Raw genomic sequence first — 23205 nt, 5'->3', positions numbered from 1 at the left:
AAGACTGGTGGATGTTTTTTTATTTTAATATATATATTTTATTTTATTTTATTTTTTATGTATATTTTCTATGTATATTCAGGAATTCATTTATTTACTTGAACTATTCACTTAATGTTGGATGGAAACATATCTAGCCGCACCACACATTAAAGACCTTACATCATCTGAACTTCTAGAAGAACATCTAGAAGAAGATTAGTTTGGCTTTTCCTTTAAGACATTGTGACTCTTCATTTAGCAGTGTCTCATTCTATTTAACGTCTCCTTTCATTCACCTTTCTTTTAAATCTGAACGGCCTTCATGTTTGTCCTGGGACTTGTTCTTGGGAGAGATGAGATGTATTGTACCCTGCGTAGGGGAGACATCAGATTCCCACCGCAGTAGAAGTAATATTCAAGCATTAATCTTGTGAATGTGACACAGTTTTATTTCAGTGTGATAGCGGTTACTGCAACACTGAGGCTTTGATTGAATGCAGCATGATAAGCATTATAGGTTCTGGAAAGGTTGCAGTTTTCACATCGGGGAAGACATTATCATTTTAGTAGGTCTTACTCATAAATAGTACATGGAGCTGCATACTCTGCATTTTGTCTTCTGTTTGTTGGGCTGTTAATGTCATCTTATTTTAGTGAATAGATGGCTGTTAAAGCAAACTTGAGTCTTTTTTAAAAGCCATAACATTGGTTAATCTTCAGCACAGATATTTTGACTACTTATCATTAATTATTTTCACTCAGTTCTTTCTTTTCTTTAGTGATAAAAAGCTAGTCTCATGGACCTCCCAAGTATGAATGTTTCATGATTTCAAATTGCCACTTTCAGATGAATTAAAGCTAGTTTAGCCATTTATTAGTGCATTTTTTGTTTCATTCACACTCCTTATTCTCAAATGGCTCCAATGTATCACTGACCAGTTCTTTGCCATTATGTTTTGCTCTTTGGCTATTTGGTGCAGTATCTGTAATAATAAATGCCCGCTGGTTGCCTGGAATAATGGCGCTCTTACTCAAGATTAGACCCAGAATGCACAGCAGAGCGGTATGTAAGTGGATGATATGCTACAGCATTAAAAGCCCCCTATTCGTTCATTACCCGTGTGATTGTTATTGATCTGCCAGTTTCAGAGGGCTTTGCAGTTGCGGAGAACACGGCCCAACATGCGATACATCACGCCGCCCAGATATGCTCTTATAGAAAATATTATGATCTGCCTTTCTGTATGGAATTTCAATGGCTTTGTGTGTGGATGTGCATTATTGTGATTGATGGGAAGGGATTCAGGGTGAAATCTTTTTTCTTTTCTTTTTTTTTTTATATTTCAAATGTTTTTCAAATTAAGGGATAAAAGGGCTGGTGGAGGGAGAGAGGTATACTGGAGCATATAGAAAAGAACAAGATAAATCCTGGCTGTTGGGGAGTGTTTGGTCAGCAGAATTTTACAGTATGTGTGCATTAGATGTGATTGAGTTGCACGCGGCTGCATGAATTTCCGATTATGTTTAGCTATTAGCATACATCTATATTTTATCTTTGTTTTGCAAGTGAAAAGTTACTTATCATGTCAGGTTAACTGTGAACACTGCTCTTGTATAGTAACAGTCTCTAAAGCAACCATAAAAGTTTCAGTTTCCTTAATGCTACTTCTGTTACCTGGTCATTGCAGATTTCTGAAATTGAAATAAAAAATCTTGGCCACAGGTTCCTCAGCTCTTGGTCTGTGCATGCTGACTCGTTCATCCCTCTGTGTGTCCTCCAGGAGGCAGCAGGGGAGAATGCTGGAGTCCACGGCCCAGCAGAGGACAGAAAGGAGAAGGTGCCCAGCCCCCACCTCAGCCAGCTGGTGGTCCTCACTAACAGCGGGACCCTCTACGGTCTGGCACAGAGGGTGGTGGCTACCGAGTCTCTGTAAGTACTCTCTAGCAACAGTAGTCCAGCAAGCCACAAATAATTATAATCTACTCTGCATATAATTACTATGACTTGGAGAGTTCTTCTCCCTTCTGCACCCAAATGAAATTTAACAACTGATTTGTAAGAAAACACAAAGCTGTTTTAGAAAATAAGAAATCACAGCTTCTTAACTTGGTGAATGCCTGCCCCATATCGTCATTTGTGTGTCCTGGCCATGTGATGTAACTAGACAGTTATGTTCACTTAGAGAGGTAGTTTCACCGCTCACTGCCTCGCCGCAAGGAGGTCTTAAATTCATTAGGTGGTGTTACGCAGCCTGAGCCTCAGAGACCTACCTGCATAGTATGTGGGTCTCTGTCTCTGTGTGTGCGAGAGAGAGCGATAGAAAGAGAAAGAGAGAAAGACTGTGACTCATTACTCTCCATAAATAGAATTTCTGGATATCTCCCTAATTTGTCATTTTGCCTTATATTCTCCCAATCAGTCTCTCTGTCGCTCACTCACTCAAAAATGTTCTCTCTCCCTCCTTCAAATTTCACTCAATCTTGCCTCTGCATCACTCTCTCTCTCCCCCTCCCTCTCTCTCTCTCATTCACATAGATACAAACACACTCGCATACATAATCAACAATCATTGGCGTTCACTTCTTGCCAAGTTGGACTCGGAGAAGTCTGCAGTCTAGCGACTTTATACAACTGCTTATGGGTGTCTGTAAGCCAAGAGCCCAGATGACTCCAATGCAAAACCTGCTGAATGGGCTAACACTTTCTCAGATAAAGTTTTGCATGGATCGAAGGTGGGCAACAAGCTGAAAAGAAAGAATAATGAAAGTAAAAGAGCAGAGGTGGAGAAGATACAGTATATCCTTGGTAAAGTTCGAAAGGACAAGATCCTCTGGGGAGAAAAGAGACAGACTTGTGCTGGGCATAACTGCATCAAAAGCTTTATTCTCTGAAAGGGCGCTAAGGCATTAGCTGTGTAGCACCTCCGACATATTCCCAATATACCATTTTTAATATTGCCATTACTTCTCTGAGGATCTTGAAATAACAGCAGCTCATGGTTTCACAAGTCACTTACACCCACTAAAATGGATCTTTAGGGGCCTCTGAGCACAGATCAGAGATGATAGGGTGCCGAAGATAAGGAGCTGGATAAAGTGCCGCAGTCGCTGTTGGCCAAGTGTTGTATTTATGCAAGCGTGACCAGATAAGTGTGCAGGGTGCGCTTGTTTCACACTACGCCATGTCTCCGAGGTAAACACAAGCCGTTCCAGCGACTGTTAATGTGATTTTCTCAGGTCCATAAAAAGAACAAATGTATTTGCACTAGGCTCATTTGAGCATGTCTGGCTGTGCTTAATGTAGGGTTCACAGGTTTAGTGTTGCTCAGGCAGCACTTATTAATTCTTGGTGTTTTTACTCTAAGGATGTCTGGCTGGTCCCCAGATACGCTTACAGATGTTCTGTTTATGGAGCCATCAATTTGGCCAGTACTTGAACTGAACTCCCCAACACATTTGTCAGGCGTTAATTTACAAAGCACCCTTGGTGCGTGTTTTCAGTTACTCACTTGGAAGCAGCCATGCTGTGGAAAAAGCAAATATTGACAGCACTTGTCTTGATGAGTCAGTCATGTGATGATGGTTTTGGAAACTGAAAGGGTGTTTTGAATGCACGGACTGGTCTGTTTTCACTGACATGAATGATGACATTGATGAACTCTCTGGTTGCATTACTGACTATATAAATTTCTGTGTGGACAATGTTATACCATGTAAAACTGTCAAATGTTTTTCTAATAACAAACCATGGATAACTAAATACATCAAAGAAGCTATTAATCAAAAGAAAATTGCTTTTTTAAGTGCCGATAAAGATAGTCTTAAGGTGGCTCAAAAAGAGCTCAAAAGAAAGATACAGACTGGTAAAAATGACTACAAACAGAAGGTTGAGGGTCAGTTACAGGACAGTAACATTAAAGGCTTGTGGGATGGCATGAAATTGATAACTGGCTATGGCATCTCCAACATGAGTGCACCTGGGTCCCTAAATGCCAATGAGGCAAATGTATTTTTTAGCAGATTTGACCAGCATGATTTCTCATTAGAACAACAGCAGATTTATTCAGATTTGCCTAGTCTCTGCAACTCTAACACATCCAAACCCATCATATTGTCTGTTGATGAGGTTCAGACCCGATTAAGACGCATCAAAGTCAACAAATCTGCAGGCCCAGATGGTGTCAAACCGCAGGTTCTTAAGGTCTGTGCTGACCAGCTTTGTGGAATCCTACACCAACGCTTTTCACTTTCACTCTCCATCTCCAAGATCCCCCAGGCATGGAAAACCTCTTACATTATCCCTATCCCCAAGAAAGCTAGGGTAGAGCTTATTAAAGATTTTAGGCCTATTGCCCTAACTTCACAGATTATGAAGTGTTTTGAAAGAGTTGTCCTGAAAAAATGTTGGAGTGGACGACGCCCTACTCTACATGCTTAACTCCATATATTCTCACATAGAGACGGCAGGCAGTTTTGTCAGGGTTCTGTTTTTTGACTTTTCAAGTGCTTTTAATACATTACGACCCCACCTTTTAGCCAATAAACTTATTGATTTTAACTTGCACAGTTCTACCATTGCCTGGATTCTCAACTATCTCACCTCTAGACCTCAGCATGTTAAAATCAATAACCAAGTGTTGGAAACCATTTTCACTAACACAGGCAAGGTACAGTTTTATCCCTGTTTCTATTCACTTTCTACACCTCTGACTGTAGGTATACTCAGGCCTCATGTCACCTCCAAAAATTTTCTGATGATTCAGCCATAGTGGGCCATATTTTAGATGACAACACAGACAAAAGCTACAGGCATGAAGTCGACCAGTTTGTCAACTGGTGTGATGACAATTTCCTTGACCTAAATATTACCAAAACAAAGGAGTTGGTCATCGATTTTAGAAAGAAAAAAGGGTTGAGGTTGCCCCCGTCTCAGTCAAAGGCCACCCAGTCGAAATAGTCACCTCCTAGAAATACCTGGGTACCCACATTGATGCAAAACTAGACTGGAAGGAGAACACCAATGCCATTTTTTAAAAAAGCCCAGTCTAGACTTTTCTTCCTGAGGAAACTCAGATCTTTTAATGTCAGCAGCAAACTCCTCAGTGTCTTTTATCAGAGCATTTTAGCTAGTGTTTTATTTTATGCAGTGGTTTGCTGGGGTGGCAGCATTACCTCAGAAGATAGGAATAGGCTGCATAAACTAATCAAAAAGGCTGGTTCCATTATTGGTATCCCCCCCGACTCTTTGGAGATTGTCACAGAGCAACGTACAAAGAAAAAACTATGCACCATACTGCAGTACGAGGGTCACCCTCTGCACGGGTCTTTTAAAAGCCTAAGGAGCACTTTTAGCGGTCGCTTTATACTACCAAGGTGTAATACTGAGCGTTTTAGGAAGTCCTTTATCCCCAATGCCATAAAGTATTTCAATGAGGCAGCTGTCTAATTGATGAACTGTACTGTATGTAGAGTGATCTTTGTTTTATACTGTACAGTTGTGTGATGGTGGCTGTCCCCTCTGTTTTCTGTCTTTTATTTTCTCGTTTGTTTGTTTGTCTCTACTTTAAACTGCATGTTCTGCGCTGGTGGCATTATGAATTTCCCCTTTGGGGATCAATGAAGTATATCTAATCTAATCTAATCTATTCCATGCACGTTGAATTTATTCCTCTAGTTGTTGCTGTAATACTGTAAAATCTGAACAGGGGAGTGCTTTCACCAAAATCTAAAACAGCATTTCATTCTCTGGTCTGATGGTTTTAATATCCATTCATCATCTGATCCTCTTGCAAAAGTCCCTAGCTAAACATCCTGCCAACGTATATTCTGCTCCAACTCAGTTACATTTTCATTCACAACACCACCGTTCATCCAGATTTAGCAGAGTTTAGCAGCTGATTATGGAACAGTAAGAGCTCTACTGGGAACCCATGCAAGCTGGGTGTTCAGAGGGACAAGTTAGTAGTTTTGTGCTCTTAAATTACAGTATCCATTATTTGCCCTTAGGTGGCACTTCTTGTGGTGAAGAACTATGTAACTGCTTTAATTATGGACACTAACATGTCAGTGTTTCAAACAACCATTTCAGTGTAGTCTGTGAACAACAGCATTGCACACTGTCATCTTGTTATATACTGAACTCTGTATGACTTTCTGTTTGTTCCATAATAGATTTAATCAGCTGTGGTGGTGTTGAACAGGGACATTAAAGACCACATAATGACTATTCCAGGACTGGAGGTGGAAATCCCTGCAAAGGCCAAGAAACAGTAGTAGAAAGAAACTGCTAAGTCAGCCGCACTGTACTGCAGTATTCACACCAGTTAAACTCAACCCTGAACTTCAGCCCAGTCAAACAAACTTGTTCCCTCAAATTCTATTAAGTGTACAGTAACAAGTCAGAGCCATCGATCAGCCTGAGTCAAAAGGTCTGCATTTAGTCAGAGCTGGATTCATAGTGCAATGGGGTTTTACTTCTGTCCGTATTGATTTTTTTTGTTCCGTATTTCTCCCTCTGCTACTCTGGTTGCCCTCAGTATTTTTCGAGCATAATTGAAATCCAGTCAGCGTAAAAACTGCTGCCTGATTTGTTGGTCTTAAAAATACCATGCCTTGTTAGCTGAGATTTAAAGATCTGGAAATCAGAAGTGATTTTCAGAATGTGCATAATGGTCACGGATTGAAGGCAAAGGGTAATTTATGTTGTGGTCACACTTGGGTCACTTCAACTAGATTACATAGATGAAACCAAAGCCTTTACACTGTGTGTTCTTCACTCTTCCTTACCAAGCCTGTCGTGGGAGAAAGGCTGAGCTAGAAGGTCAGAAGTGTTTTGGTTCGAGCGTTAAATCTGCATGGCCTGTTGAAGGATGACTATAAACATTTCAGTTGATGCACTGTGAATCTCTAACTGCAGTTTTGACAGTTGCTCATGTTCAGGCCCTCAAACCAAACTCAATCAAAGGTTAATGTCAGCTCTTGTAAAAAGATGTTTCACTCATAATCATGCAAAAAAAAATATGTCATTCACTACTGTATGTTCCACACAAAACATTTTGTAGACTGTACACCCCCCACTGCTCTAAATTGACTGGCTGTCTGTGTGTGTTCCCAGTGTGTTTTTGGCCGAACAGTTTGAGTCCCTGCAGTCCCACCTGGACACCATGATGCCTGCTGCCAAGAAGCCCTTCCTGCAGCAGTTTTATTCCCAGGTACACTTTATACAATGGAGTCTCATCTCTAACGTCACTGTGCTTCAACAGATAATTGTTGTTCATGTTGTCACTCTCAGCTAGTGGGAGGGTTGTACCATGCGTCTAAGTATCTTGATACCTAACCTTTTATTATCTATTTTACCTGCAATGCCAAAGACTCTGAAATACTGTGTCATAGGCTCAAAAGTACTGTAAGAATCACAATTCATTGTCCGTACCATAGAGCAGTGGTTCTCAACGTGGGGTCCAGGGACCACCAGGGGTCCTTGACGAGGTTCCAGGGGGTCCCAGCAAATTGATAACGTGTTCAACTTCAACATTACTTCATTCGCACAAAGTTAACACAATTAGAGAATGTAGAAGAATGAGTGTTTTGATCTTAGTTTCACTGTTATCTCTCTACCTACAATACAGATAGTCATGGAATTCTGGACAAAATCATATCTAACAATAAAAATATTCTCAGATTTGGGTCCAAGAGACACTCTCTCATCAAATGGGGGTCCGTGGCCCTAATGTGTAGTAAATTAGGGGTTCCTGATATGAAAAAGGTTGAGAATCACTGCCGTAGAGCAACGTGTGCTGGTTATTTTGTTGTATGAACATGAACCATCCCATTATCCAGAAGAGTATAATGATAAGACAAACTGTTATGAGTTGACTAGCTTTGTTTGTTGATAGTTGCTGGTTGAATATCTTGCCAGTTTGTGTCATTAGTGAGCTTCTGCAGCTAGGATGACTCCAAACTTTGAATATTAATCAACAAGTAGTTTTCATTATTCATGAGTGTGATGTCATGGATGCTACTTAGTATTGTGATACTTGGTCTAATATAGTATCAAATGTAAACTTGTGATACTGTTCAGCCTGTAGAGTATGGCGTTTTCTGTCTGTTCAACCCTGATAGATGCTGGAAACATATTGATTCTTTATTCTATCCAACACATAACACATGGATAATGTCTTGGATTTGATATGCTACCTACAAATGTACCTCTGCCATTCACCCATTCATTTGTAACCATCAGTCTCACTTCTACTTGTCTTGAAAAAGGTCTATTTCTCCTGAGGGACAAATGACTATGTAACTGAAACCCCGCATTCAGTCCCATTCTCAATCAACAACAGAGAAAATTGTCTGTCACTCATAACCACACAGCCGCTTCTCCTAGTCTGTCTTTTCTGTCCACTCATCATTTTACATATTCCGCTACAGAGACAGGTCTTTTTCCACAAAGCATCAACTGTCATGTCCTGCCTATGATTCCACTCTTTGAAATGTCATTACAATTATATTGTGTAATCTTTACATTACATTACCCACTCAACCAAGCCAAACCTTGACTTAATAACCCTTTCTGCCTCCTCGCTATCTTCTGCTCGCATAACATTCACCAAAACATGTCGAATAAAATATACATATTCTTACATTTTCTCCCTTCCTACTCTCTCAGACGGTGTCTACAGCCAGTGAGCTGCGGAAACCAATATACTGGATTGTGGCAGCCAAAGCCATTGACTACGAACAAATGTTGCTCCTGATGGCCGGAGTTAAATGGGACATCAGGGAGATAATGTCACAGCACAATGTGTACGTGGACGTCCTATTAAAGGTAATGATGCGCAAGAAATGCATAGGTGACTGTTGATGTGTTGTGCTGTAGGTGAAGAGTTTAAAATGCACTCACAAACAGTGTGTGGGTACAAAGGTTCTGGGTCTTGAGTAATTATGAGACAGAAAGAATGTGAAGACTGCAATAGAAATGTGACAAATGTTTCAAGGCAAATGTAAATTGGCTACTGTATGCTTGATCCTATGGGATATTAGGCTTCTGTTCAAAGAGAGAAAGGGAGATAGACATCACTGCAACAGCTTTCGCCCACATTTCACTGAGATAACATGTGGTCATCTCCCCATCAAGATCGTTAGTCGTTATTAGTGACAGCCTCATTATGCCTCTAAAACTAGATGGCTTGTGAGTTAAATATAAATGAAAAATATTGAAGCGGTCTCAGAATAGTGGTATATAGTGGTATCCACACTTCAATCTAAGTCAAATTTAGGAAGAGTTCAGATTCATCTGAATGTTTATTCTTACATTTGTGTATCTGAGGCAAAGTACTGTCCTCATGGGTCCTTATATAGAATATAAGTCTTTATTTCAACATATTCATCTGAGTTTCTGGTGATAACTGTAACTCCAGGTCTTCTACGACCTTTGATTTCTTTCAACTTTCAGACCCATGTCAAGATCTCAGTTTGAAGTTTCATCTAATTGTTGTCCCTCATGAGTTAAAATACATTCGGGGACCTTTGATATCAATTATTTGGGAGGGAATGAATAATTCACACGGATGAGCTTTGGAGAGTCGAATGCAGATCTTCCCTGAAGTTCAAGCTTTGTTAAAGACATTTGAGCTTCACAGTCCCAGAAGTATTTTTGAGGAGACTTAAAGTTTTCCACCAAATGTGTATCTTTATTCATGCTGCCCACTTAACCCGTCATGCATTTTGCATGGGGGGTGGACACGTGGCACAAGTTTCACACCTCTGACGCACGGAGACAGAAAGGTCTCGGTGAAGCCGATGGGCTCATGCTCACTGCTGAATCATGAGCAGGCTCTTATTTGCTAGCTCAAAGCCCAGAGAAATCCCCATATATGCATAAGCATGTCTTGGGAAGCTGTGTCAGTTAAGTCACATGAAAGCTGTGGCAGTACAAAAAAAACCTTGCACATCCAATCACAGGGAAAAAGTCCCTGCTAATGAAAAAAGAACCCAAGTTCACCTTCTTGGATTCGTGAATGGCTCACAGATGTTTGACTGGGTCTGGCAGCTCTGCAATTAAGCTGCCTATAAGCCTAACTAATTTAGCTTATAAGCTAAATTGCCTAGGGGCAAGTGTCTGGCTCACTGGCTTGGTTTAAATGCGTTACCATGTCAAAATGGTGTAGCTGATGGACTAGTGCCACATTATTAGACACAATGTGGTGCGAATTACAACTACGATATACTTTTCTTCAGCAGCACGTGCTGGTAGTTCTCTCTGCCAACTTGTCAGATACACATAAATTCTAGTATGGGTAATGATTGACAAGGGTATACTTGGGTATTTTGTTGAACTGCACACAGGAGAATATTTTATTCATGAATTAAGGTTGATCAGTAGCATTCAACATTGGCACTGATTTGCATATAAAGTGGCAAGGAAATGCAGGAGCCTCAGAATGACTTCATTGACAAAATGCTTCATTCAAAATCTATTATGGGACTGTTTTGTGAATGGAAAGACATTTCATTCTTGCTGGTTCTTGTGGTACAAAAGTAATGTTAGTTGTGTACGCCTTGAAATTCAGGCTCATTTTTTAATAAGATGCATTTTGAATTAAAGTCATCAGACAAACGTTTGCGAACACACACAAACCACAAGCCTCTCTTGGGGCACATTTACCACATTTATGTGCATTCCTGATGCACTGCAATTTGCTCCCCTGAAAAACAGCGACATAATATCATAATTGCATAATTTCATTCATAATTGAACATTTCAGAGAGAGAGCAACAAGCACACATCATGTGTTTGGCATAACTGAAACTCCTATCCATCATGTCAATTGAGAAAGCATGCAAAGTTTTTGCAGGCCTTTCTCTGAAGCCCTCTGGGTTTCCGAGGAGTGGTTTTTGCATCAACAAACAAAAAGCAGCAAAACATGGCACATGTAGCTCTTGGCCACTTGCGACCAATACATCTTTGTGTCCAGCAGTCAGCAACTTCCTCTGGGAGTATTTTCTTTTTTCTTTGGGTTAAAACATGAAAGAGAGAATGTTAGGTGAACAGCTGTAACAACACCCCCATAAATAATGCCTTTTTCGCTGGAGCATGGAAGCCATTTTGCACGGCAAGAAACAGCGGGATATCCGCAATATAGAGATGCTACATGAGGGGGCAAAGGTCACCAAACATATGATGTGTTCGAGGTGCCCAAGAGGCTTTGCTGACTTTGAACATAAATGCCTAGATGCAAGTTACATAGTAAATGAATGTATCCATCCAGCTATTTAATAATATAAGTTTCAATTAGAGAAATCCACCCTGTCGATTCATGAATGTGCTTAACCTTGTTTTTTATTTCCCTTCGCAGGAGTTTGAGCAGTTTAACAAGCGGCTGGGTGACGTGTCGAGACATGTCCGCATCCCCCTGCCTGTGTCCAACGTCCTGTGGGAGCACTGCATCCGCTTGGCCAACAGGACGCTTGTGGAGGGGTAAGAGAGTCACTGAACAGTTTCTCAGTATCATGGGCATCTGTGCAGCCTGGCATCATATCGGTCAAGTTGTGGCCAGAACTTGATTTTGCGGACTTGCATGTGTCTTTTCAGCCTTTCAAAGTCTTTCATCCTTCCATGGGCGTGCATAGAGCTTAATGAGGGCAGGGTGCTCAGATGACAAAAATGGCATTTGTCCCACACACACACACACACACACACACACACACACACACACACACACACACACACACACACACACACACACACACACACACACACACACACCACTCCCGCCTTCTCACAATGGCAAGACAAACAACTCCTATTAAGTCACTTATTTATTTTTAACACAAAGAACAGCTAAACATTTAACAAAAACAGATTGAACTATTTGCATAAACTTTGATTTACCGATCTGCTTGCTTGCTTCAGCTTATTAAACTGTCATTTCATTCTTTTGTTTTTTTTTACATTTTTGTTTCATCTCTCATTTCTTGTTTCTTAGTAATGGTTTTCTTGCTGCCACGTCCATGAATTAACAAATTAGGATATTTCTACTGAATGGCTCTTAATTGACAGAACTGCTTGGCTAAAAGTGCAAAGCACTTAAGTGCTATAAAATGTCTATGAAACAGACACGCCTCTCTTTCTCTCTCTTTCTCTCTCCCTCTCACTCACTCACTTTCACACACACACATACACCCACACACACACTTACACACAAACAAGCATCAGGTACATTTTTTCCCTGTTGTTATTCCAATGTCTTGCAAAGCAGAAAAGGGGCTGTACGACTCTTCGCCAGTGGTTCGTAGAAATCATCAAATGTTTCTTGCTTGCTATCTGCATTATCATAAAACTTAACTTGAATGGGAAATATGCCAGTACTAAAGCCATTATTTGTAGTAGGCTTTGTTGTAGGCTGCGACAGGCACGGCTCTACAGTTTGTAAATTCATAACCACAGGAACACAACAGCATTCTTGGTCATAATTTGTCAACTAAGATGTTCATAATCATTTTGTAGCCTAATATTGGCTACAGGTCTGCACTGAGCATGATTACCTAGCTTGCTTGACCACCCATTACAAATTTACATTTCAACAAAAATGATAGTTATATAATGTACTTATTCTCACTGATTTTCCTCAACTGCTGCGATGAGTCTGCCGAGAAAGTTGGAGGTCCGAAAATATTAATTGCACGCCTCTCATCTGTCGGGAGCAGGCGGTGTGCATGTAGCAGGGGCATGTGATCAGAGCACACACTGTCCTCTCCTACTCTCTCTGTATCAGCCGGTGCCTCGCCGACGCAGCGCGGCAGCATGTGTCGTGCTCACACAGGGCCAAGTGCGGCTAGCAGAATACGAGATGACAAGGTGACGGCATGAGAAACGGCGTTTATTTCACAAATTCTCATGGTTAACTATTTAGACAAAAATAAAAACTGAGTGAATAAAAAAAAGAAAGAAACGGCACACAGAGAAGGCTCTTCTCTTAGAGAGGGCAGGTGCTCAAGCACTGGTTGTGGTGTGCAAGCGCCTGCGTCCTTCACTGAATATTTGATGAAAATAGAATGGTATAACAACTCTCTGTTGTACCTGTGGAGTACGTTGACTTATCACACCTACAGGTTTTTCTTGGATAAAGTAGTGGAAAAGTTTTCTGTGTTGCATTTTTGTATTTGGTTCATTTAGGTTCACATTGCCCAAATACAAGCAAATCAGGGCTTGCAAACAAAAGTCACATGGACTCACAAGTAGCTCAGTTACTGGACAGAGTTTTGGTGACCTGTCATCCCGCAAGTCTAGAGGTTTTGGAGGCAGGGGAGGAATAAAAACAAATCTGATTGCAGTCCCTGTAACTTGCTTATCCCTGTAAGCATGATGGATTTATCTGTGCTCTTTGCCATAATCAACCGTCTCTGGTGTTCCAGCTAAGAACACATGAAGAAATTCTTGAATATGTGGTTGAATCAGCGGAGATTGCGGTTTGTCCTCAGTTCATTTTCTTACACTAGGCTTTCCAAGCATGAGTAACATCCATCTCTTTATATCCATAAAACCACATGTTTTGGGGTTGTTTCCTCCACCGGTCTTGGTGTGGTTGTTTGGTGCATATCCCAGTTTGAATGGTGTTGTTCTCACCTGTCAAAATGATCCCAACTAAAGGAGTATAATCTCCAAACTTTAGTTAAACTGCGCCAAACATGCTTGGCGTGAATGTGCCCTTACTGTATTTCAACCCAAAATGAAACAGGTATCATTTTGTGCAAATAATACCCATTGGATGGTGGTTCCTTTTTGATTATGCACAGAATTGTTTAAAAGTCATCCCTAAGATGGTCAGCATCTTAAAATCATTTGAATATAACAATTATTCATAGTTTCTAATTATAGTAAAATCCAAAGTCAGCAATTACAAGTTATTGTTTTTTTTTTTCTTTTTTATTGGATGGTTCAGCAACTGGCTATTCAAGATGCATAATCACCAGCTGGAATGCTGCTGGACGATTCAGCACTGCGGGTGGAAAAACAAAATCTGCAAACACAAACACTGCTCATTCAATTATAGTTCACAGCCGCACTCCATCACTCTAGAATATGCTAATACCTGTGGAATAGTGGTTTTATTTTTTGGAGATTCGGAAGGTGTGGAAATTTTAGTTTGCTCGTTCATCTCTTGTTTTGACGTCTTAAGCCTTTTTGGTTGAGAAGTCCTCGGTACTCCCAGATCATAGTCGTAAATACAGACCCTGAGCTTGTGTCATGTACCGAACAATTCTGCTGAGTTATTGCATCAAAAGTGATTTGGAGCCTCCCGCTCTCATCCCTGCTGTCTTCCCAGGAAAGCCTACGGAGACACTGACTGGGGGGAAAAAGTTGTATTTCTCTCCTCTTTCTCTCTTTCTTTGTTTTTTTTCTCCCTCGATGTTTATCCGTCAGTTGTTTGAACATCTGCTCATCATAAATTAGAAAAGAGAAATTCTTTCCGAAGCGTGTTGTCAAGCACCATGAAGAACCGGGGGGGGGGGGGGAGATTGCCGAGATAACAAAACGGGAGACTCTGTTGCCTGGTTCCCTTCGACTCCTCCCCCAAGACAGCCACTCTAAATTCCTGTCATCTCCCTCTCACGCTGGCAGCCCTCTGTGCCGCTCTATCATTTCAGCTTCAGCAAAGACCCGTCGGGGGAATTGTATGACACAGGCCACTCACGTAAACCCCCAAAACGCACTTGACACATCCCTCATAATGCACTTCAGCACCAGCTCCCATGTAAGCGAGCGCGATGGGCTGTGATAGGTGACAGTGTATTTTCTCATCTCTCGCTCCCTTTCCGTCTCTTCCCGAGTGTAGGTGTGCAGAGAGTATGTGTGAAGTAGGTTTGTAGATTGAAGGTGTGATAATCCCCTATGATCAGACGGATCGGGGCTGCGAGCGGGGAATATGGGAAGAGCACAGGTGCAACAGCAACACTCAGTCGGACTCTACAGTATGGTGATGAGGTGAGAAAGTAACACAGTTGACAATCGGCGTGAGTCTGCATGGCGTTTGTGCATACAGATGTCGAAGTATTCCAGTACTGCTTAATTTGTACAGGTTATATTTAGGTGGAGTATTTGGTAGGGTTGTGATGACAGACGCAAAAAATTAGTTGGGTTAGAGTGTGAAGTGTTTAAGTGCTTGTGCGAGTGTTTTAAGAAAGAGAAAGAACATTGGACATTATGCGGTAAGGCCTGCCCTCACCCACTGAGGGAAGGGACGCGTTTATCTGGCCGCACCTCCGCTAAGCACTTTTCTCTCCGTTGCGTAAGAGAACTTTTGAACCCTTCCAAATGAACAAATGGCCCATTAGTATTGTGTGATGCTAGGTACTTTTAGTTGCAGTGTCACAGGCTCTCCTCTTCCTAAGAGCCCTGTCTGCCTGGTCAACCCCCTCCTCCCTCCCTTCCCTCTGTGACAGAGTCGTCATATTTGTTTATTTGTACTCTGGTTTGCTCAGTCTGTCATTCCCGTCTCAGTCCAGCGCTCGTCTCTCCTGGAGCTGGACTCTCAGAAATGTTCTAATTCGAATCCAAGGCCGCAAAACGCTCAACACCAAACTCTGGCAGGTTTGACAAGCGTAGGAGAGAGAGCAGGGGCCTCATGTATAAAAGACTGCGTAGATTTCATACTGAAAGATGGCGTACTCACAAAACCTAAAAAGTACGTATACGCACAGAAATTTTCAGATGTATAAAACCGCACGCATGCCGGGTCCTGGGCACCTTTCCTTTATACATCCCAATCCCTGTGAAATTGAGCGCACATGCACGAGCCTCTCACCCCGCCTTGTCTCCTCCCAGAATTAACTATGCAAATGACTATAAATACGCCCCTCATGTCACCTTCTTGTCAAAAACGATGGTGAATGTGCCTGTGTTCAGTGCTCCCCTCTCCAAATATTTCCAATGTGCTTTTACGCATGCAGTGTTTTTGTAAATAAAGGTAAAATTGCACAATTGAACTGATTCATAGATTAAAACAAAACCATATAATGTGACATGTCCAGTGTTCACAGTGCTGCCGCTCCCAATATGGCAATGTGCTTTTCCATTTGTGGCATTTTTTTCAACACTATTTTTTTTTTAGTTTTACGCACGGGTGGCCTTTCCTTTCTTACCGTTCAGTCCCGCAGTCAGCGCACAACTTCGGTGGTTTGTGTGAGCAGGTACTACACACAGATCGTTTGGACATCACACAGTTGTTCCAGGTCTTATTCTGAGTGCATTTGCCCACCCGACACTGCGTTTTCTTCCCAGGAGAGATGGATCGGTGCGCCTCGCCTCCTGTGCGCCATGGATCTTTGTGCGCCTCGGCAACTGTACAGTCCCTGGCGTGCGTTAACATCTCCATGTCACATAAACAAAAAAACTGTCCAGTTTACTGGTGATCTTGGTTTTGGCATTGTGAGTAAGGCCTGATGCCATCTGTGGGAAATTAGTTTCACTAGGTTTTCATTGCGCTCAATAAGTCAGACCTACTTGAAGCGAGCCAGAAGAAGGAGAGACGCGCATTCACACAAACCAATGCGGCAATATAGCAGAGAGTGCCTGTATCTATTTCCTAAGTGGCTTTTTTCATTCATTTAAAACCCTCATATTTAGGAAAAGTTATGGAAGGAGGAAAAAATAGCATTTTCCTCCAGTGTTGGAGGAACTAACAATTGAAAATGACAATGCCAGATGGGTTTTGGTCTTTCTAATCTTAAACATAATCCACATAAATAACCAAACGGTGTATCAGCGGAAATAATTCTTGTTTTTCATTGACTACTTCATAGATATAGCAGTGAATTGAGTGAAAACGTTATTTTGAACATTGGAGAGTTTCACTACTTTGTAGTTTGGTGTCGCCAACTGACAAAGCCAGACAAATGTGCGTACGCATGGTACAAAGTTTGTGGGACGGCCCGCACATTCTCACGTCAAGTTCCTTTTTATACATCCCGACGTGTGCGTGAAAACCAGCGTACACAACCTTTTTGTACGTGTGCAATGTTTATACATGAGGCCCCAGGAGAGAGGATGAAGTGGAAAACAGAAGAGAGGGAGAAAAAGTGAAAGAGAGAATATGTGTATGTAAGTGTGAGAGAGAAAGGGATGAGTTTCTTTTACAGAAAGCAGGTACCTGTCTGTATGGCAGTTTGCTCTAAATATGGGTGTCGGCAGCCACTGATCTGCCGGTGGACAGCGTTCCCCTCTGCCAAACACACACACACACACGCACACACAGTGACAGAGGCACACACGCTTAAATACATGTATACTCTGAGGCTCAAACCTGCATTCACTTTTACTGACACACCAGAACACAGGCAGCTGTGTGCACCTCCCTGGCTTACTCTTGAATGACTCTCCCCATACGTGTGGCACACACACGCACACACACATTTCACCATTAGGACAGAGGCTGCCTAGAGCCACAGTGCAACCAGAATTAGGATTGATATGTGTCCTTTAAAGGATAATTCCAGTTATTTTGAACCTGGGCCTTATTTTCCCAGAAGAACAGCATTTTGTTGCTTCAGCTTGAAAGCGTTCACGTGTTTTACTCACTGGAACGCCCACATCCAAAGTCATGTGTATTTATGAATTCAAAATTAACCATAAACAAACAGGAGCAGCTGATGTTTCTCGCTTTTTGCAAGTATGGTTGATTGTATTAGTGTGAGCATAACTGATAATTTAGATTTTTAATACCGTGGACTGCTGACATCGGAGGACGCGCTGCCATGTTTGCTGCTGGTGTCGACACACAAATGCAATTTGTGACGCCAGGTGGGAGATAATGGATCCTGCAAGAAATCCCACATATCCTCCTTGTGATCGCCACTAGCAGGGTGATGTGAATGGGTTTTCACTGTTAGCAGTTCATAGAAATATCTAATACTGCAAAATAGGCAGGTTTCAGGCAATGGATAATAGGAAAATTCAATGTAGGCAGGTCCCATTGCAGAGTGTTATTGTGTTGAAAGGACGTGTTTTAATCGCTTTTTGGGTTTGAGTGTTGGAGATTGCCTTGGCCCTTGAGTGTGTATTGGAGATCAACGCTCCGGGTGAACTAGAGGTACATAAAATCAATCATCATGATGGCAAAAACTAAGAAAATAAAGCCCAGGTTGAAAATAACCAGAATTATTTATCCTTTAAAACCTAAAATGCTTGCAAATGATCACGTCCTGTAAAGGCCTTTTAACATATTCCTTTTTGAATTTCCATTTTGATCAGCAGCTAGGACACAAATGTATTTTTATTTACCGCTAATTTAGAATTCCTTGTGAAGCGTATTTTTTAGCTCCCGTCTGTGATGAATTTAAAGGGTCTTAGCTATCCTTGCACACATTTATTCTGTTTCCACTAGAATGTTAATCAGGACTGACACATGGCTAGCTGAAACCTTGATCTTGCAGATCAGTTTGGTGCATAACTAATTCACAGTGAAAATTGGGAGGAATAATGCAGACATGAATTTAAATCCAGCGCAGTGTGTCTCCCTCCTTTGTCTGATGAAACGGCTCTGCAGGTAGCCTGGGCCTAAATGATCATGAGTTTTTTCCTACTGTTCAGTGGCATCATCCTCAAATCTGAAGTACAATCCAGAAAAGTAAGGAAAAGGAAAAACCCTTTTAACACTTTCTAGACTCATCACATTTTGCACCATTGTTCATCATACAGGGAGAAATCCATCATAGAAGAGGCAGAGCCATCTGTGGCTAATTAACTGTGACAGTCAGAATCAGGCTGATGCTTCTGATGCTAAGCTCCTCTTTTCCCCCTCTGCCGCTCTGTCCACTAGCTATGCTAATGTGAAGAAGTGCAGCAATGAGGGCCGGGCCCTGATGCAGCTGGACTTTCAGCAGTTCCTGATGAAGCTGGAGAAGCTGACGGACCTGCGGCCGATCCCCGACAAGGAGTTTGTGGAGACCTACATCAAGGCCTACTACCTGACAGAGAACGACATGGAGCAGTTTATCAAGAATCACAGGGTGAGACAGAGACTCAGGCTGAGGTTGGAGGGCTGGAAGACACGTTTACAGGATTGAAGATCTGTGTCAAATACAAAAGATGAATAAATTGTTGCAAATATTTGAAGTTTAAGAGATGTGTTTAAAATACAAATGTCATATTGCAAGGTTTTATGCAGCACTAAATATACACTACCAGCCAAAAATTTGGATGCGTGCATTTTTCTTTATTTTTACTATTTTTCACATTTTAGAATAATAGTAAAGACATCAGAACTATGAAATAACACAAATGGAATTATGCAGTGACCAAAAAAGTGTTAAACAAATCAAAACTGTCTTATATTTTAATCTCTTTAAAGTAGCCGCCCTTTGTCTTGCAAGGCAAAGGTTTTGGAAAGAAATTCATACATAAGCGTCAACAATTTATCTAAAAAATTAATTTCAAGCATTTAAGCATAAGCCTTTAGATCAAAATGACTTTAAAATAATGAAGAACATTCAGTCAGGTGTATTCAAACTGTTGACTGGTAGTGTCTCAATTTGTGATCTTTTACCTCTTCCTCCAAAATGTGAAGTAAATGCATTAATTTCTGTCTTTCTTTTCTTTTCCTCTCTCTTCTTCACCCCTGCAGGAGTACTCCATGAAGCAGCTAGCCAACTTGGTGAATGTTTGCCTGGGTTCACACATCAACAAGAAGGCCCGTCAGAAGCTCCTGGCAGCCATCGACGACATCGACAGACCAAAGAGATAGAGGGATGGACAGGACCCATCGCAGAAATGCCGCCCAGCCCGTAGAGAGGGACGCTCCCACAGAGGAACGCCCACAGCTACACCAGAGGTGGAGCTCAGCGCAGAATGTCTACATTTTCACTCTGGAATACACATGGCAAGGTCAAGGTGCGTTCAACAAGCAGTGAGTAGTGAAAATATACATAGTAGTGCTACTGTATGTAACAGTGTTGGCTCTAAAGTCATTCGGAAAAAGAAATAATTGTTTTATGTTAATTTGGCATACTATCTTTCTAATTGGCTCAAAAACACACATTTTCAGACTGTCTGGTAGTTAATGATCATTTGCAGCTTGTTGAACGCACCTCACGACACGACAATGGTCTTAAATACTAAAGCTATGTTTCACACTCACGCATGTTACAGTTACTCTGTATGTATAAGCCTATTATAATGCATGCCCCGGCATTTTCCTATCAACAAACACGCTGCTTACAAGTCCTGCTGCATTTTCTGTTTGCAACCACAAGAATTTAATCTTCTTCAAGGCTCCATGAAAATGAGGAACTTTTTTTTTATTTATTTATGTTTGGTTTTTTTGTTTAAGAAAAATGACTTGAAATATCTAACAGTGCAAGGCAAGATGTGGCTGTTTATGTACATCATTACATCTGTTTTCATCAAATGTGTTCAGGTCCTGATGCAACTCCAATAAGGCAAGTGTACCTTGAGCTAAAACAAATTAACATTTACTAAATTAGATAGTAGCATAATGTAGATGAGTTTTGTGGTAAATATGGTCCATCTGAAGATCCAGGAGGAAGGTTTTACTGGTTTCACATGCAAACAACTAGAGTCCAACATAAAGCCTCGGTCACACGATTAATTTCCCTCCCTGATGGAGACAGATGTGGGATTCGGTTCCCTTTAATCATACATTATAAGTTATGACAGCCCATATGTTTGCTGTATTATTTCACTTCAGGGCATTTGTTGTGCCTGACTGGATGCTACGCTTATTTGTTTTGTTTTGTTTTGTTTTGTTTCCTCCATGTAAAATCTAATATAATGATGATTCTGAAAATATTATAAATGGTTGTAGTTAAGATTAACAAAGTGTTTCGATTGTATCTGCACCAGCTGCACTTGTTCGTTTGTCACCTGTCATATCTTACAAGGAAATTATTTTATTGTCCTGGGGTGGATTTCTGAAAGTCTTTGTGGTGAAAGTGTTGTATTGCTTATCTCGCAATTCAATGTTTGCCCGTCTTGCTGAACTGTAAAATGTCTGTTTCTTTTTTAGCAGTTTTGTAAGTTTGTGCAGTCGAGCGCTGATTGTGTGATTTCTCATGAGTTAATAGTTGAATTGCGGAAACAACAAGAACTTTGAACTTTTGCTTCAAGGCTTTGGGGAAAACTATCCCCCTATCATCTGTATTAGTTTAACTTGACCAGCTCTGCCTGGGAGGCAGATCGATTTACTGTCAAATGATAAAAATGAAGTTTTTGATACTGCTTTAACTCCATACTTATTTTGTGCACAACTATTCCAAGAAGAATACTGTAAATGCGAATGTTTTGAACATTGGTTCTATTTATTTCTTGCTTTTGTGTCTTGTTTGGGTTCAGGATCTTTTTTTATATGATAATTGCTGGAAGTGTGCTGTCATCTGTCACCTCTCAGTACCCTGTAACTGTAATGGAAATACGAATATTTAAACAATGACAAATTATGTTAAGGCTCATGTGCACTATAGTGAAAATCAGTTATCAGTGTTGGAGTTGTAGGTTGATCCAAAATGATTCTAACATAATAAACACACTAACCGTGGACACTTCACTGTCTCATTTATTCTCTCTCATTAGGTGAAAATACCAAAGTAGTTGGTGGACAAAAATGTAACAATGGCTAACAAAATGCATTAAAAACTGTCTAATCTAAAAATCACACACAACTTCTGAGCTCTCTGTGCCACAGCAGATTCAGTTCAGGTATTTAGGCAGATAATTAGCATAGGTGGTGTTTCAGGTCATCAGAATGTACGAGTGCCGCCTTTCAGCAGAGACTCTCTCCATCCTCAGCCAGGATCAGGGGGTGTTCAGCCTAATTAATGCAGCCTCCCTCTGCGTACAAGCCCCTGGCCTTCCTGAGAGGAGGAGCCTATTGATTGGGGTTGAATTCAAGGAGGTATGAAGGGCTCGTCGTAACTTTTTCATGACTCGTTTCTTCATGATAAAATGGCTCAAAATGTTGATTTTTCTTGTTTAGCGTTGGAGCTCTACAGCATTCGATGCATAGAGCATGGCAACCATGACTAAAAAAAGCTGGGGGATGAAGCATCTTTGCACTGTGTTTGGCGCTATAATTTCTAACTTTGAAACACAATAACTGTTACATCACTGGTCCTCCAAGGGAGGATGCATTTTGGCACTGTGTGATGGGAACGCTACCAAAGTTCGAACTCTGAAAACTCTTACATCACCTGCCCAATTTGGATGAGACTTGAGGGGATGATGCATCTTGTTACTGACTGACCCGCAGGGCGTCTGCATCATTAGTGGGAGACGACATGTTCCCTTGTGTTAAAGAGGGAATTAGCATATTGATGGCGCCTATCAGCAGTATAGACCCAGATAATTTGCCCTTGAGCCCTTGACTCGTAACTCTACTATAAACATCCAGATATAGTTGGGACACACACACATAAAGTCTGTGTGTTTCCTCTTATATATGTTCCACATCACATCTAATATGGGACTTTCATCAGGGTTTTTTTCTCATGTTGGAAAAGCTGCTGACTGTTACTGGGACTATGACTACACTGATCCAGGAGGAGGAACTTATCCTTATGTGAACCAAGCTAAACCTGGACTAATTCAGTCCCTGTGTGAATCTAGTCTAATAATTAAGCACTCATTCAAAGCTGACACATTAAAAAACAATTCAGGAATGAAGATGAAATGCAGTTTGTGCCAAGATCACATTGGTCAACTGACATCAATTTTATTGCAGGTTTATTAAAGGGAACAATGTTGTTGGTTGGCTCCAAGCTGAAGTGAAGACCTTTTACCCTCCTGTGAGCCAGTGTGCAGCCTCAGATCCTCAGACAGGCTTGTAGAATCAGTATCTTTGAAATCACTTCTTAAAACTTATTTCATAAACTTGCGTTTACATGGTGTCCTATTTTATCCTCTTATTTTTTTAATATTATATTGTTTTGAGTATGATGGTCGTTTTTATTTGTTTCTTAAAGCAATTTGTGAACTCTGTTCTAAAGAAAGTATGGTTGAGGATCATTCTGTACATTAGTTGTGACAGTTCAGCTCGATGTGTTTCCTCCAGTTTCTGTATTTTCACACTGTTTGACCCTTGTGTACCAACCCATTCTGGACGATCTCTTGGTGGACTTGTCCTCCTGAACTACACTCGCCTGTGGAGGACCTCCAGTCCGTCCCTCCCCAGCACCACTGTTCCCATTCCTCCCAGTCAGTGTGCTGACACA

General features: G+C 41.2%; 1 protein-coding gene across 1 annotated transcript; it reads left to right on the top strand.

Annotated features, from left to right (window-relative positions):
* Window positions 1–1763: 1763 nt before the first annotated feature.
* Window positions 1764–21527, top strand: LOC139639426 (syndetin-like; the record flags this gene model as incomplete). The annotated part of the gene is made up of 6 exons (XM_071513517.1): window positions 1764–1912; window positions 7097–7193; window positions 8651–8809; window positions 11340–11461; window positions 18801–18990; window positions 19605–21527. Coding segments are annotated over 6 exons (837 nt in total), but the record flags the coding sequence as incomplete, so codon positions are not given.
* Between the last annotated feature and the right edge of the window lie 1678 nt (window positions 21528–23205).

This window comes from Centroberyx affinis, unplaced genomic scaffold, assembly GCF_046629955.1.
Source record: "Centroberyx affinis isolate AG114_WGS23_722 - 3 ecotype Tasmania unplaced genomic scaffold, CSIRO-AGI_Caff_v1 ptg007268l_1, whole genome shotgun sequence".
NCBI lineage: Eukaryota > Metazoa > Chordata > Actinopteri > Beryciformes > Berycidae > Centroberyx > Centroberyx affinis.
Note: the sequence above shows the minus strand (reverse complement) of the source record. Positions and strands in the feature narration are given on the sequence as shown.